The 20,174-nt window shown below is 42.1% G+C and overlaps 1 protein-coding gene and 1 non-coding gene across 2 annotated transcripts; both read right to left on the minus strand.

Annotated features, from left to right (window-relative positions):
- Positions 1–876: 876 nt before the first annotated feature.
- Positions 877–984, minus strand: LOC112766540 (small nucleolar RNA R71). Its single transcript, XR_003184425.1, has one exon. It is a non-coding gene; the product is annotated as a small nucleolar RNA R71 (small nucleolar RNA).
- Positions 985–17,249: 16,265 nt separating this feature from the next.
- On the minus strand, positions 17,250–18,098 carry LOC114924691 (uncharacterized). The gene has a single exon (XM_029289965.1). The coding sequence runs from the start codon at positions 18,096–18,098 to the stop codon at positions 17,250–17,252; it is 849 nt and encodes a 282-aa protein (XP_029145798.1).
- Positions 18,099–20,174: the final 2,076 nt, after the last annotated feature.

A 20,174-nucleotide genomic window follows, 5' to 3' on the forward strand; every position in this document is an offset into this window, starting at 1 on the left:
GTTTTCAATCAAATCTTTTTGATTTCTAATTTCAAAATCTTTTTCAAAAATCACTTAATTTCTTTTCCACTTTCATTTTCGAAAATCAATTAGTATTTTTCAAAAATGTTTTCAAAATCTTTTACTTAATTTTCGAAAATTACTTCCCTTCTTCTCACATCCTTCTATTTATGGACTAACACTATTCTTTAATGCAAAATTCGAACTCCATCTCCTTTGATAAGTTCGAATTTTCTACTTCTGTCTTCTACTTTTCTTTTCCTCTGACACCTAAAGGAATCTATATACTGTGACATAGAGGATTCCACATTTTCTTGTTCCCTTCTCTTTCTTATGAGTAGGAGCAAAGACAAAAGCATTCTTGTTGAGGCTTATCCTGAACCTGAAAGGACCTTGAAGAGAAAGCTAAGAGAAGCCAAAGCACAACTCTCTGTAGAGGACCTAACAGAAATCTTCAAAGAAGAAGAACCCGTGGCAGCCGAAAACAACAACAATGCCAACAATGCAAGGAAGGTGCTGGGTGACTTTACTGCACCTACTCCCGACTTTTATGGGAGAAGCATCTCTATCCCTGCCATTGGAGCAAACAACTTTGAGCTTAAGCCTCAATTAGTTTCTCTAATGCAACAGAATTGCAAGTTCCATGGACTTCCATTGGAAGATCCTCATCAGTTTTTAGCTGAGTTCTTGCAAATCTGTGACACTGTCAAGACTAATGGGGTTGACCCTGAGGTCTACAGACTGATGCTATTCCCTTTTGCTGTAAGAGACAGAGCTAGGACATGGTTGGACTCTCAACCTAAAGAAAGCCTGGACTCTTGGGAAAAGCTAGTCAATGCCTTCTTGGCAAGGTTCTTTCCACCTCAAAAATTGAGTAAGCTTAGAGTGGAAGTCCAAACCTTCAGACAGAAGGAAGGAGAATCCCTCTATGAAGCTTGGGAAAGATACAAACAATTAATCAGAAAGTGTCCTTCTGATATGCTTTCTGAATGGAGCATCATAGGTATTTTCTATGATGGTCTCTCTGAACTGTCCAAAATGTCTTTGGATAGCTCTGTTGGAGGATCTCTTCATCTGAAGAAGACGCCTACAGAAGCTCAAGAGCTGATTGAAATGGTTGCAAATAACCAATTCATGTACACTTCTGAAAGAAATCCTGTGAACAATGGGACTAGTCAGAAGAAAGGAGTTCTTGAGATTGACACTCTGAATGCCATATTGGCTCAGAACAAAATATTGACTCAACAAGTCAATATGATTTCTCAAAGTCTGTATGGAATGCAAAATGCACCAAGCAGTACTAAGGAAGCTTCATCTGAGGAAGAAGCTTATGATCCTGAGAACCCTTCAATGGAAGAGGTGAATTACATGGGAGAACCCTATGGAAACACCTATAATCCTTCATGGAGAAATCATCCAAATTTCTCATGGAAGGATCAACAGAGACCTCAACAAGGTTTCAACAATAATAATGGTGGAAGAAACAGGTTTAGCAATGGAAAGCCTTTTCCATCATCCTCTCAGCAACAGACAGAGAGTTCTAAGCAGAATACCTCTGACTTAGCAACCATGGTCTCTGATCTAATCAAAACCACTCAAAGTTTCATGACTGAGACAAGGTCCTCCATTAGAAACTTGGAGGCACAAGTGGGTCAGCTGAGCAAGAAAATTACTGAACTCCCTCCTAGTACTCTTCCAAGCAACACAGAAGAAAATCCAAAAGGAGAGTGCAAGGCCATCAACATGGCCGAATTTTGGGAGGAAGGAGAGGCAGTGAACGCCACTGAGGAAGACCTCAATGGACGTCCACTGGCCTCCACTGAGTTCCCCAATGAGGAACCATGGGAATCTGAGGCTCAAAATGAGACCATAGAGATTCCATTGGACTTACTTCTGCCATTCATGAGATCTGATGAGTATTCTTCCTCTGAAGAGGATGAGTATGTCACTGAAGAGCAAGTTGCTAAATACCTTGGAGCAATCATGAAGCTAAATGACAAGTTATTTGGAAATGAGACTTGGGAGGATGAATCCCCTTTGCTCACCAAAGAACTGGATGACTTCTCTAGGCAGAAACTGCCTCAAAAGAGACAGGATCCTGGGAAGTTTTCAATACCTTGTACCATAGGCACCATGACCTTCAAGAAGGCCTTGTGTGACTTAGGGTCAAGTGTAAACCTCATGCCTCTCTCTGTAATGGAGAAGTTAGGAATCTTTGAGGTGCAAGCTGCAAAAATCTCACTAGAGATGGCAGACAATTCAAGAAAATAAGCCTCTGGACTTGTAGAGGATGTTCTGGTAAAAGTTGAAGACCATTACATCCCTACTGATTTCATAATCCTAGAGACTGGGAAGTGCATGGATGAATCCATCATCCTTGGCAGACCCTTCCTAGCCACAGCAAAGGCTGTGATTGATGTTGATAGAGGAGAGTTGATCATTCAAGTGAATGAAGAATCCTTTGTGTTTGAGGCTCAAGGATATCCCTCTGTCACCATGGAGAGGAAGCATGAAGAGCTTCTCTCAAAACAGAGCCAAACAGAGCCCCTACAGTCAAACTCTAAGTTTGGTGTTGGGAGGCCACAACCAAACTCTAAGTTTGGTGTTGAACCCCCACATTCAAACTCTAAGTTTGGTGTTGGGAGGTTCTAACATGGCTCTGAGCATTTCTGAGGCTCCATGAGAGTCCTCTGTCAAGCTACTGACATTAAAGAAGCGCTTGTTGGGAGACAACCCAATGTTATATTTTATCTATTTTCTTTTGTTATTTTATATTTTTTGTAGGTTGATGATCATGAGAAGTCACAAAATCAATGAAAAAAGCAAAAACAGAATGAAAAACAGAAAGAAAAACAGCACACCCTGGAGGAAGAGCGTGCTGGCGTTTAAACGCCAGTGAGGCTAGCTGTTGGGCGTTTAACGCCCAGTCTGGCACCATTCTGGGCGTTTAACGCCAGAAAGGGGCACCAGACTGGCGTTAAACGCCAAAAAAGGGCAAGAAGCTGGCGTTAAACGCCAAAAATGGGCACCAGCCTGGCGTTTAACGCCAGAATTGGCAAAAAAACGCAATTTTGCTTGCCATTTGGTGCAGGGATGACTTTTCCTTGACACCTCAGGATCTGTGGACCCCACAGGATCCCCACCTACCCTACCACTCTCTCTCTCTTCTTCACCCATTCACCAATCACCTCAACACCTCTTCCCCAAAAACCCTTCACCTATCCAATCCCATCTTTCTCTTCACCACTCACATCCATCCTTCATAAAACCCCACCTACCTAACCATTCAAATTCAAAACACTTTCCCTCCCAAACCCACCCTCACATAGCCGAACCATCACCACCCCCCACTCCTATATAAACCCATCTTCACTCCTTCATTTTCACACAACCTAAACACCACTTCTCCCCCTTTTGGCCGAACACAAAGCCATTCCCTTCTTCCTCATTTCTTCTTCTTCTACTCTCTTCTTTCTTCTTTTGCTCGAGGACGAGCAAACCTTTTAAGTTTGGTGTGGTAAAAGCATTGCTTTTTGTTTTTTCATAACCATTTATGGCATCCAAGGCCGAAGAAACCTCTAGAAAGAGGAAAGGGAAGGCAAAAGCTTCCAACTCCGAGTCATGGGAGATGAAAAGATTCATCAAAAGGGTGCATCAAGACCACTTCTATGAAGTTGTGGCCTTGAAGAAGGTGATCCCCGAGGTCCCTTTCTCACTCAAAAAGAGTGAATATCCGGAGATCCGACATGAGATCCGAAGAAGAGGTTGGGAAGTTCTTACCAACCCCATTCAACAAGTCGGAATCTTAATGGTTCAAAAGTTCTATGCCAATGCATGGATCACCAAGAACCATGATCAAAGTATGAACCCGGATCCAAAGAATTATCTTACTATGGTTCGGGGGAAATACTTGGATTTTAGTCCGGAAAGTGTAAGGTTGGCATTCAATTTGCCCATGATGCAAGGAGATGAACATCCTTACACTAGAAGGGTCAACTTTGATCAAAGGTTGGACCAAGTCCTCACAGTCATATATGAAGAGGGCACCCAATGGAAGAAAGATTCAAGAGGGAAGCCAGTTCAATTGAGAAGGCATGACCTCAAACCCATGGCTAGAGGATGGTTGGAGTTTATCCAACGCTCAATCATTCCCACTAGCAACCGGTCCGAAGTTACTATAGACCGGGCTATCATGATTCATAGCATCATGATGGGAGAAGAAATAGAAGTTCATGAGGTTATATCTCAAGAACTTTATAAGGTGGCGGACAAGTCTTCTACCTTGGCAAGGTTAGCCTTCCCTCATCTCATTTGTCACCTCTGTTATTCGGTTGGAGTTGACATAGAGGGAGACATCCCTATTGATGAGGACAAGCCCATCACTAAGAAGAGGATGGAGCACACAAGAGACCCCACTCATCATGAGATCCCTGAGATACCTCAAAGGATGCACTTTCCTCCACAAAACTATTGGGAGCAACTAAACACCTCCCTAGGAGAATTGAGTTCCAACATGGGACAACTAAGGGTGGAGCATCAAGAACACTCCATCATCCTCCATGAAATTAGAGAAGATCAAAGAATCATGAGAGAGGAGCAACAAAGACAAGGAAGAGACATTGAGGAGCTCAAGCACTCCATAGGATCTTCAAGAGGAAGAAAGAGCCGCCATCACTAAGGTGGACCCGTTCCTTAATTTCCTTGTTCTTTATTTTCCTGTTTTTCGAAATTTTAGTGCTTATGTTTGTCTATGTTTGTGTCTTGTGATCATTAGTGTCTTAGTGTCTATGCCTTAAAGTTATGAATGTCCTATGAATCCATCACCTTTCTTGAATGAAAAATGTTCTTAATTGAAAAAGAAAAGAATTGCATGAATTTTGAATTTTATAACAGTTTAATTATTTTGATGTGGTGGCAATACTTTTGTTTTCTGAATGTATGCTTAAACAGTGCATATGTCTTTTGAATTTGTGGTTCATGAATGTTGGCTCTTGAAAGAATGATGAAAAAGGAGACATGTTACTGAGGATCTGAAAAATCATTAAAATGATTCTTGAAGCAAGAAAAAGTAGTGATTCAAAAAAAAAAGAAGAAAAAAAAGAAAAAATTCGAAAAAAAAAGAAAAAAAGAAAAAGAAAGAAATAAAGTTGTGATCCAAGGCAAAAAGAGTGTGCTTAAGAACCCTGGACACCTCTAATTGGGAACTCTAGCAAAGCTGAGTCACAATCTGAAAAGGTTCACCCAATTATGTGTCTGTGGCATGTATGTATCTGGTGGTAATACTGGAAGACAGAGTGCTTTGGGCCACGGCCAAGACTCAATAAGTAGCTGTGTTCAAGAATCATCATACTTAACTAGGAGAATCAATGACACTATCTGGATTATGAGTTCCTAAAGAAGCCAATCATTCTGAATTTCAAAGGATAGAGTGAGATGCCAAAACTGTTCAGAGGCAAAGAGCTAAAAGCCCCGCTCATCTAATTGATACTGATCTTCATAGATATTTTTGGAATTCATTGCATATTCTCTTCTTTTTATCTTATTTGATTTTTAGTTGCTTGAGGACAAGCAACAATTTAAGTTTGGTGTTGTGATGAGCGGATAATTTGTACGCTTTTTGGCATTGTTTTTAGTATGTTTTTAGTATGATCTAGTTAGTTTTTAGTATATTTTTATTAGTTTTTAGTTAAAATTCACTTTTCTGGACTTTACTATGAGTTTGTGTGTTTTTCTGTGATTTCAGGTACTTTCTGGCTGAAATTGAGGGACCTGAGCAAAAATCTGATTCAGAGACTAAAAAGGACTGCAGATGCTGTTGGATTCTGACCTCCCTGCACTCGAAGTGGATTTTCTGGAGCTACAGAAGCCCAATTGGCGCGCTCTCAACGGAGTTGGAAAGTAGACATCCTGGGCTTTCCAGCAATATTTGATAGTTCATACTTTGCCCAATATTTGATGGCCCAAACCGGCGTTCAAAGTCACCCTCAGAATTCCCAGCGTTAAACGCCGGAACTGGCACCAAAATGGGAGTTAAACGCCCAAACTGGCACTAAAGCTGGCGTTTAATTCCAGAAGGAGTCTCCACACGAAAATGCTTCATTGCTCAGTCCAAGCACACACCAAGTGGGCCCGGAAGTGGATTTTTATGTCATTTACTCATCTCTGTAAACCTTAGGCTACTAGTTCTCTATAAGTAGGACCTTTTACTATTGTATTGAGATATCGGGGGTAGTTATCTTTGTTCTATGCTATCTTAGATCATTGGGAGGCTGGCCATTCGGCCATGCCTAGATCTTGTTCTTATGTATTTTCAACGGTGGAGTTTCTACACACCATAGATTAAGGTGTGGAGCTCTGCTGTACCTCGAGTATAATGCAATTACTATTGTTCTTCTATTCAATTCCGCTTGTTCTTGTTCTAAGATATCACTTGTTCTTCAACTTGATGAATGTGATGATCCATGACACTCATCATCATTCTCACCTATGAACGTGTGACTGACAACCACCTCCGTTCTACCTTCGATTGGGTGAATATCTCTTGGATTCCTAATACACGATGCATGGTTGATCGCCTGACAACCGAGTGCTCGCCTGACAACCGAGCCAGCCATTCCGTGAGATCAGAGTCTTCGTGGTATAGGCTAGAACTGATGGCGGCATTCAAGAGAATCCGGAAGGTCTAACCTTGTCTGTGGTATTCTGAGTAGGATTTAATGATTGAATGACTGTGACGTGCTTCAAACTCCTGAGGGCGGGGCGTTAGTGACAGACGCAAAAGAATCACTGGATTCTATTCCGGCCTGATCGAGAACCGACAGATGGATAGCCGTGCCGTGACAGGGTGCGTTGAACATTTCCACTGAGAGGATGGGAGGTAGCCACTGACAACGGTGAAACCCTTGCTTAAGCTTGCCATGGAAAGGAGTAAGAAGGATTGGATGAAGACAGTAGGAAAGCAGAGAGACGGAAGGGAAGGCATCTTCATACGCTTATCTGAAATTCCTACCAATGAATTACATAAGTATCTCTATCTTTATCTTTATGTTTTATTCGCATATCACCATACCCATTTGAGTTTGCCTGACTAAGATTTACAAGGTGACCATAGCTTGCTTCACACCAACAATCTCTGTGGGATCGACCCTTACTCGCGTAAGGTTTATTACTTGGACGACCCAGTACACTTGCTGGTTAGTTGTGCGAAATTGTGTTTATGCCATGGTATTGAACACCAAGTTTTTGGATTCATTACCGGGGATTATTTGATTTGTGAAAAGTATTGATCACAATTTCGTGCACCAGGGTACTTGACATACAAACAAATCTACTGGCACGACCCAACTGTTATTGAGTTCGAGGATGGTCTGCATGTGCTCTATGGTGATTAGGAGATCAACAACATGTGCGACTTCACTATGAGGAATAATCTGAAGGAGTTCCACCTTTACTTTGAGCATGGAGTGGATATCCCTGATGTAACTTACGATGAGTGAAGAACTGAAGATTGACGGTTTAGAAGTTATAGTAAACTCTCGTTGTAAGTATAGTTACTAAACCAAGAATTCAACCTTTCTTACAAACGTTTTGGTTGTCACAAGTAACAAACCCTTTTAAAATTGATAACCGAGTATTCAAACCTCGGGTCATCTTCTCAAGGAATTGCAGGGAGGTATGTTCTTATTATTGGTTATGGATTTTGTAAATTGGGGTTTTGAAAATGAGGAACAAGTAAATTAAATGACAAATAAAATAAATAATTAATTATAAAATAAACTCTTGGCAAGATATGAAAATTCGGAAGTCCTATCCTAGTTACTCCTATGAGAATGGAAGTTAATCCCACTTAGTTAACCTTTACGTAAGCAAGGGAACAAGTGAACTAATTGGTTAGATTTCCCAAGTCCTAGCCAAATCCTAAGGAAATACTAGAGTTAGTGGAATTCCAGTTAATTAGCCGACATAACAATCAATCATGAATAGTTGATAACTTAAGAGCTTCCAATTAATCAATTAAAGCCAATAATGGGGAAAGCTAAATTGAAATCATAAATATCTGGAATAACTCAAGTAACATTCATTCAAAGCAGTCAAATCTAACATGGAAAATATTCATAAGCCAATTGGGTAACATAAATCAAACATAAATAAAAGCATTAAGTATCTCAAGGTAGAAGTGAAATATAAAGTAAAAGAAATATTGAACCTGATGAAGAGTTGAAATCCTAAATCCTTTAAGAGGAATCCTAATCCTAAAACCTAAGAGAGAGGAGAGAACCTCTCTCACTAAGACTACATCTAAACTATGAAAAGTAACTAATTGGCTAGCTCCCCTCTTTCGGATGCATTCCTTCACTTCATAACCTCTGGTCTATGCTTTCTAGACTTAGATTTGGGCCAAAAAGGGCTTCAAAGATCGCTGGGATCGCTTTCTGTAATTTCTGGTGCATGGCTTCTGTCACGTGTCCGCGTGGGTCATGCGGTCGCGATATCTGGCGTTTTCCGTGTCACGCGGTCGCTTCAGTCATGCGTCCGCGTCATATGCGTTTTGCTTGTGGTGCGCGATCGCGTCAATCATGCGATCGCGTCATTGCCATTTCGCGCTGGCACACGGCCGCGTCATCCATGCGGTCGCGTCGATCCCTTTTTGTGCAAACCACGCGTCCGCGTCGCCCATGCGGACGCGTCACTGTCCATTTTTTCAATGTAAAATATATTGGATGGCTTTAAAGTTTTAGTGTTCCTCCTTGATGAAATGTTATTAACTAACTAACATGTAATGCTATATATACAGGGTGGGGCTTGTTGGTAGGTACAAGGCAGTCCACCGAATCTATCAGTTGGGTATGCATTGTAGAATGGTCTTTGTCCATGATATCTAGGATGATGTTGTTGCCTAAAGGGTTGATCGGATCCTTGTGGCTCCATCCATCTTTGATTGCTTAGACCTTGATGCATAGTCCTGTTATAGCTTCCATTCCTTGCAACAAAATTAGAACCAAACTCAAAGCGAGAGGGGTGAGAATTCATAATAGATATCAGAAATAAGCGGGAAGAGAGAAAACAAATAAACAAGTAAAAGAAAAATGTTTTTTTTTGAAAAATATTTACAATAACCAATAATAAGGCATACGTTTGCAATTCCCCGGCAACGGCGCCATTTTGAAGAACTGAAGATTGACGGTTTAGAAGTTATAGTAAACTCTCGTTGTAAGTATAGTTACTAAACCAAGCAATCAACCTTTCTTACAAATGTTTTGGTTGTCACAAGTAACAAACCCTTTTAAAATTGATAACCGAGTATTCAAATCTCGGGTCGTCTTCTCAAAGAATTGAACCTGATGAAGAGTTGAAATCCTAAATCCTTTAAGAGGAATTCTAATCCTAAAACCTAAGAGAGAGGAGAGAACCTCTCTCACTAAAACTACATCTAAACTATGAAAAGTAACTAATTGGCTAGCTCCCCTCTTTCGGATGCATTCCTTCACTTCATAACCTCTGGTCTATGCTTTCTGGACTTGGATTTGGGGCAAAAAGGGCTTCAGAGATCGCTGGGATCGCTTTCTGTAATTTTTGGTGTGTGGCCTCTGTCATGCGTCCGCGTGGGTCACGCAGTCGCGTCGTCTGGAGTTTTTCGTGTCACGCGGTCGCTTCAGTCATGCGTCCGCGTCATTTGCGTTTCGCTTGTGGTGTGCGATCGCGTCAATCATGCGATCGCGTCATTGCCATTTCGTGCTGGCACGCGGCTGCTTCGTCCATGCAGTCGCGTCGATCCCTTTTTGTGCAAACCACGCGTCCGCATCGCCCATGCAGACGCGTCACTGTCCGTTTCTTCAAAAACTTCGTTTTATGTTTTCCTTCCATTTTTGTATGTTTCCTCTTCATCCTTTAAGTCATTCCTGCCTTAGAAGATATGAAATTACTCAACACACGAATTACGGCATCGAATGGCAATAAAAGATAATTAAAATTAATACTTTTAAAGCCTAGAAAACATGTTTTTTACATACATCTCATAATAAGGAAGGAAAGGTAAAACCATGCAATTTCACATGCATAAGTGGGTGAAGGATTGAATAAAACACTTAAATTCAGCACAAATTATATCATAAAATATGGGTTTATCAACGAGCCTGTGGAGGAGGAAATGGTATCTGAAGATGAAGATGTCTTTGCGGTGATAGATTCTTCAAAATCTTCTTCCTCCTCCTATGATTCATACGAAAGTGTTGAAGATGAAGCTTACAAACCCCTTCCTCCTAGTTATAAAACTGAGAGTTCTGAGGAGTCTGTTGATGTACAAAGTAAAAAGAAGAGAAATGGAAAGTCTTGTCCACCTAACACCATGGCAAAGAGAAGGGCCTCCAGGAGATATACTGGTAAGAGGAGGAGGAAACATGTTCTGAATAGAGAAATGGAAAATGGGCCTAGCAGTGGAGATTCATGGTTGGGCCAAGGCCCAAGTAGTGGAGGCTGTGTTGGGTCAGATCTGGGTAATATGGAAGGCCCAGCTAGTGAGGAAAATGTGGGGCAGAAGAAGGTTGCAACTCAGGCTGGTGAGGAATTCGTTGATGGTGATAATATTATTTATGAGTATGAGTCTGAGGGTTTTGTGACTCCAGTTTCATCTGATGATGAGAGGGGCCCTTCTGGTCCAGATTTTAATGAGGGCAAAACATTTGGAGAGGTGCAGTTTAGGCTAGGGATGCAGTTTGTAACTATGGAGCAATTTAAAAGAGCACTTAAGGATGTGTTTGTGCAAGATGGAAGGCATTGCATGTACCTAAAAAATGAGCCAGGGAGAGTTAGAGCAGCTTGTGCTGAGGAAGATTGTCCTTGGCTGATTTTTGTATTGAAGAACTCGATTACCAAGTCTTTTAAGGTCAAGACATTTCACAGTGAGCACACATGTGGCCGGGACTATGGAAGCAATCTTGCTGATAAAAAATGGGTGGTTGAGAAATTGGGGCTGCGACTAAAAACGCAACCAAAGTTGACACCTAGGGAGGCAATGCAATATATGAAAGAAGACTATAATGTTCAACTGAATCGGAAGATGATTACACGAGCAATAAAGCAAGCTAGGGAGACTGTGTTGGGCAGTAAAGGGGCTCAATTTGGGAAGCTGAGGGACGATCTGAATGAGATACACAAGAGCAATCCCAGGAGCATAGCACATATGAATACCTTACCCAGTCATAAGGGCCAAAATTATTTCAGAGATTGTATATTAGTTTTAATACTTGCAAGAGAAGCTTCAAGAACGGGTGCAGGCCACTCATCGGGTTGGATGGATGAACCAAAAAGCAGGAGAAATAACAAGGTATGCAAGAATTTTCTCCATAATTTGGTTTTCTTTCTGCAGCCATGGAATACTACCAAAGTTAATTGAAATCTTAACTCATTGTTCAGGGTGGAACTTCTGGCCACATTTAGAACAAACCCATACATCAGAGGCCGAACCCTACTTTAGAGGAAATTAGGGTTAGATATATGAATCTTACTTTGCTATGCTTTTTGTTCTTTAGGTTTACTGGTGTCATTGTCTGGTTAGAACTGAATGGTTTGCCATATTATTGTTTTACTCCTGGAATAGGCTAAGCTTAAGAAGCATAAGAAAAAGATGCCCAAGAGGCCACATACTCCACAAGAGAAAATCCCAATATCTCAATCTGCCCCTCCAGTAGTAAATGTTATAGTATACTATGCAGTCTAACTTGTTTACTCATTTCTTTTTTCTTAGTAACTGGCTTATTTTGGATGTTGTTACATAGCAGTCTCAAGGTGAACCAGCCCAGCCAAGTCCTGCACCACTAGCCCAGACAAGACCTGCACCAATAGCCCAACCAACTCCTGCACCACCAACCCAGCCCAGTCCTGCACCACCAGCCCAGCTAAGTGCCAGATTCAGGCCCAAGCTGAAGACCTTTAGGCCACCAGGTCCTCTGTCTCCACAAACAGGCCACCAACCAGCATCTACACCAGAAAATCTTGAGGCCATCACCAAGGAAACAGTTGTTGCATCAAGTGGAGGAACCTCTTCAGACTTATTGAAGTTGATTCCAACACCAAATTTCAGGCCACCAAAGCATACTTAGTTAACTAGGAATTTTAGACTATAAGACTTATCTGTTTGTTTTGTTGTTTATGTTTTTTGGCTGCTAGTCCAAAATTCTGAAAACTGCATATATTTAAGGACATGTTTTTTTGGAAAACTACTTGGACTCACATAGTGTGTGAGTTTTATTTTGTAAACTTTGTCTTGGTGTTCCTTGTGTGTTACCTTATGAAAACTTTGCCTCACATGGCTTGTGAAGTGCATATTCCAAATCTTGGATTTGTGAAATGACAATGTATAATCCTTGTGTAAATATGCATTGTTACTATGTTTTCAGTTTGGTTTAACCATGAATCTGTCAATCAATTACACACAAATCATGAAATGCAGAAAATACTCATAACTTACTAAACAAACTCTATTAATCCAGAAACATAGTTTATTATAATTTCATATTCTTTTCTTTCACTACATCCAGACATTGCCCCCATTACAGAACACTGAATTTACAATGTCAAAGGCATATTAACATTATGCAGCTGTTACTATACTACATCCCTTTCCTATTACAATGCCCAGCAAAATCAACACAAACACTTTCCATCTGCTAAGAGCACCACTGTTCTTCTCATTGCTTTTGACCTCATCCATCTTCTTCCCTATCTCTGTAATTCTTTCTTCCATCTTTTTCGTTGGGTACGATACTCCATCTTGTACCACCTCATCAATACAAAAAGAGGCAACATACTCATCTAGCCAGGCAAAGTATTTGCAATGTCCTGTGTTGTTCTACATCAAACATGTCTACTGTTCAACTCCAACAAGTTACCAAAATAACGCAACAACCCAAACAAAAACGATTTCCAAAAAATTTACCTTAAAATAAAAACAACCAAAGAAAAGCCTCCTAGGGTTTTTTGAAGTTCCAGATTCGAACAAAATGGCGTATGATCCGCAATTGCACACTGAAGGAACAAATTTCTTCTTCATCCTTCTCGACGCTCCTTCCAGAATGCTTCCATCAGTACTCATTCCACTGGCCCAACTCTCCTCACCCCCACCGCATCTTTTCTCGCGACTGAATGAAGCACCAGAATTTACAGTTGCCATGCCCACCGTTGCAGGTCCTCTCACATAGCCAGAAGATGCGAACCCTAAACCTTTTCAATCATTTAAGAATGGGGGAATATTAACCCAATGCAACGACGCCGTTTCAGTTGCAGGGAGGGGACTTTGAGTCCCTGCAACAACTTCTACTCACGCGTGGCAAATGCAGTTGATAACTCAGCCTCCACCTGACACGTCATCCAGGCAACCTGTTAGCAACCGGTCACAGGGATCGATTCGTACACTTATGTCGTTGGTTGAGAATCCGGTTGAGTTTTCTGGATGATAAAGGTGCGATATGTCCCACTTTAAAATGTTCAGGGGCCGAAAAGGGTATTTATCCTAAAAACAAATATTCTCTCTCTTATATACACTACAATATAAAACACTTCTTTACTTTCTTTTTCATATGCTACTAATATAATATTAATATATTATCTTTATGATAATATAATAGTATTGGTAAATACTGATAGTAGTATTTTTTATTTATACTTCATTTTATTACTCCTTTCTTAATTATTTTACAACAATTTTGTATTTATTTTTTTTAATTAATAATGATATTTAAGTAAATTTATTGATTTCATTATTTATATTTATCTTAAATCAAATAGGATATTAAAACAAAATTTAATTTCGTATACTTTATACCAAATATATATATATATATATATATATATATATATATATATATATATATATATATATTAATATCAAATACGATTAAAATAGGGCAATTTACCAAATTAAAATGATTGGTTGAAAGCTTTACCAAATTATAACATTTGGAATTTGGTTACCATTTTGCGTTGAATCCGTTTATATAGAAACCGTGGGAGCCAACCACGGATTCCAAATGCACATAAACCGTGGGAGGTAGGGAGGTTTTATGATCAAATCTTGTTGTATGTAAACCGTGGTAGGCAGCCACGGTTTACGTGAAGAGAATGTGAAGCATAAACCGTGGTAGGCAGCCACGGTTTATGAGTAAATGCTTTCAAACATAAACCCCTAGAGGCAGCCACGGTTTATGAGTGAATAGTATAAATAGCAAAGCCGTGGCTGGTGAGGGCGGATCATTTGTGAGTTTTGTGAGTGAGGGGAAGGTTGGTGGGTGAGAGAGGAAAAAAGAAATTTTTTTGTTAAGTTGCGGGTTTGAGAAGTTGAACCGGTTTAGTGGAGAACCGATGGAAGAAGAAGACCGGTTGTACCGGTTAAACCGCGTTGCGCATGTGGCTGGATTTATCGACCAAGAGGTTGGTTAAACCGGCTTTTTATTATTATTTTTTGTTTAATGTTCTTATCATTAATGGTAAATGTTAAATTAATATTTTAACAGTTATAATAGAATTTTTTGCTGTTATCATGATAGTGAGTATTTTATATTTATTGAATTTGTAATTTATATTGTTGGCAGAAATAATTTTTTAGGTTTACGTGTTAGTAATATTGTTAGTGTTATTTTGTCTATTGTTGTTATGCCTAGGGGTTTATATTGATATTACTGTAAATTGTTGCTGTTGTTGTCTGTTGAGAGTTCGCTATCTTTCTCATTACAGCCTGCTAGGGTTATTAGTGGTGTGAGAAGACAACAGAATATGCCTTTACACGAGCGTATCATACCGTATCTAGAGACGGCGGGCTTATATCACTTGGCTAGGCTGAACAGTCAGTGGTTCTGGGTTGATGAGCCTCTACTTAGCGCATTCATTGAGAGGTGGCGTCCTGAGACCCACACATTTCACATGCCCTTTGGGGAGTGTACGGTCACCTTGGAGGACGTGGCCTATCAGCTGGGTTTACCGATTGATGGTGAGCCTGTGAGTGGGTGCCTTAGTGAGTTTGAGAATTTCATGGAAAATGGAAGACCGGCATGGGTGTGGTTCCGTGAGCTGTTTGGGGAGTTACCTCCGCAGAATAAAGTGAAGCAGATGACAGTGTGCTACACATGGTTCCATGAGCGGTTTCGGGTTTTGCCAGCAGATGCTACTGAGGACATCGTGCGTATATACGCGAGGGCCTATATTATGATGCTGTTGTCATCTCAGCTGTTTGCGGACAAGAACGCCAACCGTGTCCACCTTCGCTGGTTTCCATATGTGGCATCGTTGGATGACTTGGGTAGATATAGCTGGGGCTCGGCCGCGCTGGCGTGGTTGTACAGATGTCTTTGTCGTGGAACAAACAGAAATGTTGTCAACTTGGCTAGGCCACTTCAGCTTCTACAGTCTTGGATCTTCTGGAGATTTCCTTGTCTGAGGCCAAGTGATTTCAACAGATTCGGGTTTCCACTTGCATCCAGGTAAAGAAATATGATGCTAGAGTTTGAAATTGTTCATTTACATGTCCCATTAGATGTTATGACATTCTTTTATTTGAACTTGTAGGTGGGCTCAGTATCTACCGAGGAACGATGCAGTAGATCAGAGAGTGGTGGCTGCACGCCTTTCTTTGGATAGATTGCGTGTGCATGATGTGAGTAATTTACTTTTAGTTCATTCAGTTATGTTTTGCCTGTTATAGAATTTGTTTTACGTAAAGTTTCATTACGTGATGTAGATCGTGTGGGAGCCCTATTCCACTCCGGATGTCGCAGCTATTGTTCATCCAGAGATACTACTAGACCAGCACCGCAGGCTATGGACGGCAGTTACCAGTCTCATTTATTTTGCTGCGATTGAGTGGCACCAGGTGGATAGGGTTATGCCTCAGTTCGGCGGGGTTCAGCATCTCCCTCGTTTGGCTCTTAACATAGACTGGCTTCATGCGAAGGACGGCAGGGGTGGAGATAGGTGGTTCCCCTCATATTATCGGGAGTGGCATGAGCATTGGCAGGATCGGCATGCCTCAGTTTTACCCGTTGACCGAGTTGATGATCCTGGGCCATCAGCTGAGTACCTGGACTGGTGGTATCGTCTGGCGCACCGATTTCTATCCCCAGAGGTTGCATTTCATGATCCCAGGCCTATTGTGTTGACTGAGGAGGCTCGCCATAGAGGGTCATCGCAGGCACCTCCTATGGTGCAGGTTGTCGACAGACCGGACAACCGCCGCGTGGACAGGCGTAGGCGTATCGGCACACGTACTACGGATCGAGAGTGGCGATGGCTGGCCGACCAGTTAGATGAGGGGCAGGGTGTTGGTGGTCAGGGAGGTGATGTTGATCATCGTGTTCCGAGACGTAGGGCCAGACGACATGGTCAGCGGGATGGTGGTGGACGTGCCCGTGGTAGAGGACCATCTGGAGAGTATCACAGTGGTCAGGATGCTGTTGGTGAGGACATTGGTGGTGTGGGCACAGGGATGGATCAGGGTACGTACGAGGTGGGGGGTTCTTCTCAGATGTTCGCCGACTTTACTACGGCGGCCGTCGGTATGGACATCGATGATCCTGTGAGTCAGTTAGAGTTCTTCAGAGATATAGCAGACATCTTGGGAGAGGATGATGGCACTCATTATAGGCCACAGATGGATGAGGGACATTCACAGTTTGCCGAGCACCAGCCACATGTTCAGGATGTACAGCCAGGTTTGCCGGTTGACCTGAACGAGCCTGCGCCTTCACCATTGGACCCATGGTTCGCGTTGGGAGGTACCCCAGCTTCGGCTTTCAGCGTAGTTCCGCCACAGGCACAGGTGCCACTGGTGGATGAGAGACCACGGAGGGCTCGTCGTGCTCCTTTATGTGGCACTGGAGGTCACCTTATTGGTCAGTTGCAGGATGACGACAGTGACACGATCGAGGACTCTGATTAGTTAGCTATGTATTTCCCTTTTGTCTATGTCCTTTCTTTCGTTATGTACTTGGATTAATGTTTAAACATTTGTTATGCTTTCTGGTGTTGTATCTTAAGTTGATGTATTTAGCTATTAAGTATGATTAATGATCTAGTCGTTTCTAATTTATTTGTCCAAACAAATACAACGACATTAACACTAAATTAGGCTTTCTTAATATACCAAGTCAAGAAACAAATATTCTTACAGGACGATACATAAACATATGAATAACAACAATGCTACTTATAAGACTGAAATTAAACATACATTGATAACCCAGCATCAACCTAAATAATACAACCTAATGATCCCCGCCAGCAGTATCTCTTCGCTGGCCACAGTTCCTCCGCATGTGACCTGGCTGTCGACAGAGCCCACAACGCTTGGGCTGGTTCTCAGCAGATCGATCCATGGGACCACGGATCCTAGTTGCCTTCGGCCGACCTTCCCTGGCTCGCCTCATGTTAGCATCAGGAATGATAGTAGGCCCGGCATATGGTGGCCATAGCCCTTCTGGTATGGGCGGAACAAACCCGTTACTGTAAACTTTGAACACCTCACTCATACGATACACCTCATGCACATATGCTGCCCAATTAAGCCGGGAGTGGGCGCAACAAGCAATGGCGTGACAGCATGGATAATGGAGGGCCTGAAAGTACCCACAATCACATGTGTGATCCTTCAGCGAGACCCTGTAGCTACCCAAGGAGAAGTTTCCAGTCGGTGTAGTCTCAGCAACCGTGTACTCCGACTGGTGCCTGTCGTACAACGTGACGGTGAAGCACCTTGACTCCCTCATGTTCCTTTCAATACCCTTGACCAATGCCTGACAAAACTCTTGTCCAGCTCCAAGCTGCGCCTCTGCTGTTTGTCCCCGGATAACGAATAGCTCAGCAAGCCTTCCGTATGTGGACTTAACCAACGACGTGACCGGGAGGTTGCGAGTTCCCTTCAAGACGGAGTTCACACATTCACTGATGTTTGTTGTCATGTGCCCGAACCGTCTACCGCTATCCTGGTGTTGCGTCCACTTCTCATACTCCATCCGGTTCGCCCAATCACACATTGCCGGATTCTCAGTACGCATGATGTCGAACCAGTAATAGAACTCCGCCTCAGTTTTTGCGTACGCAGCATTAACCAGCATTCTTCTCGCATCTTTACCTTTGAAAGAAAGGCTGAAATTTGCTGCCACATGACGTCTGCAACACAGTAACTGTCCCGGGCATCGCCAACTCCACGCCTAGCATCCAACGTGGCAATTCGGCATAAGACTCTTCCCAGTCTCCATATATTTGTGCAACTGCCTTCTGTTTTGCTTTCCAAACCTTCCGGTAACTGGGCTTGAAGCCATAATCAGCTTCAGTCGCTTGTTGCAAGACCTTGATCGGTACTGCAGCATCCGCACTAACCAACGGAAAAATCCTCGCAGAGATAACGTGGTAATCAAGCTGACGGTGATCACTGGAAACAGATATTGCTAAGCAAGTGTGCGGACCGTTGTACCTCCTAACCTCCCAAGTTCCCTTCCGTGCACGGAGCGAAATCCGAATCATCCAACTACAACTTTTGCCGAAATCCTTGCACCTTCCATGATACTTCAAATGGTCCGATTCCATCACTCGGTACTCAACACCTTGACGGATGCTGTAGTCCTTCACACTAAGAACAGCTTCTTCTTTACTCTGGAAGGATTGTCCAATCTGAAATTCGGTTGACGAACCACCTACTGTAGCAACTCCGGCCGTATGTTCACCCAGAGCCTCCAAGTTTAACGTCGAGAAATGTGGAGGGTAATGCTGTGTGCCGGAACTTGAAGGACCTTGTTGTGCTTGTGGATTGGCACCGGTGTCATCGTCGCTGTCCCCAAATATATTTACAGGCTCCTCATCAGAGTCATCGTCCCGCATTGCATTCTCTACTCGATCAGGTACCCCGAATTCTTGATGTTCATCATCTGTGGCACGACCTGATTCCCCCAGAAATGCCTGTTGCAGGACCCCTTCATTAGGGGAACGTGCAGTTAGAACTGCAACCGCTGGTACCAGATCAGCCGCAAAAGAAGGAGAGGCAACCTGCGGAACAGAAAACCGGTTTGCTGGCGCCGAGCAAGACGCACCGCCAGCGGCAGTCGAGCTATGAACAGGAGCCGATGCCCCAGAACTATCCAGAGTTACCTCCAACTTCGCATACAACTCGTGTATTCTGACCTCAGGAAAACTCCTCACGCAATGAAATAGAACCCTAATATCTTCGTCAGCCCCTAACACGAATGTATCATACATCACACCGCTGGAAACTACAGCAATGGGAATCTTGTAGAAGATCTTCTTCACAACCTTGCTCCCAAAAACTCCAAGCTTCTGCAAGATGGTGCTCTTCAAATCTGACAAACTGTTTGACGAACTAACAAATACACTCAACGGTTCTCTATCAGTGAACTTCACACCATATTTTTTGCTCTTTTTAATTTTTCCAGAGCAGTGCACTAACACAAGAACACTCTCTCCCTCACTTGACATTGTGAAAATGATCTCCTCATCAACTACATTCTCACTCGAATATATATAGATTTTCATTATACATAAACCGTGTTAGGTTACAGGGTTTTATGATCATTTGAATGCCCTTCATAAACCGTGGTTGCCAGTCACGGTTTATGCTTTTTCTTCTTCATAAACCGTGGCTACCACCAGCGGTTTCTGCTTTTCATTTATAAAGTGTAAACCGTGGCTGCCTACCACGGTTTACATTGTGCATTTCCAACCCATAAAACCCTGCTGCCTCCCACGGTTTATGTGCATTTGGAATCCGTGGTTGGCTCCCACGGTTTCTATATAAATGGATTCAACGCAAAATGGTAACCAAATTCCAAATGTTGTAATTTGGTAAAGCTTTCTTCCAATCATTTTATTTTGGAAAATTGCCCATTAAAATAAATGCAAATATAGTCTAACGGTAAAATTTTTGTTTGCAAAAGAAAAGACGCGGGTTAAGATTTAAAATTAAACGAAATTTTAGAAAGGAAAAGTATGGGGAGTCAACGAAATTTTTGTACAATGCGTACAATGAAGGTTTAGGGAGTATTAGAGATACAAGCGTTACCTTTTTCCATTAGAGCTCTAGATCCAAAAGGTTAAGAGTTCGATCTTTGGTGAACCAAAATCAGCTTAACTTTTTGGGATGAGTGATTTTATAACATGAGATGTTTATTATCATTATG

The sequence above is a fragment of the Arachis hypogaea genome, chromosome 2, assembly GCF_003086295.3.
Source record: "Arachis hypogaea cultivar Tifrunner chromosome 2, arahy.Tifrunner.gnm2.J5K5, whole genome shotgun sequence".
NCBI classification, from domain to species: Eukaryota; Viridiplantae; Streptophyta; class Magnoliopsida; order Fabales; family Fabaceae; genus Arachis; species Arachis hypogaea.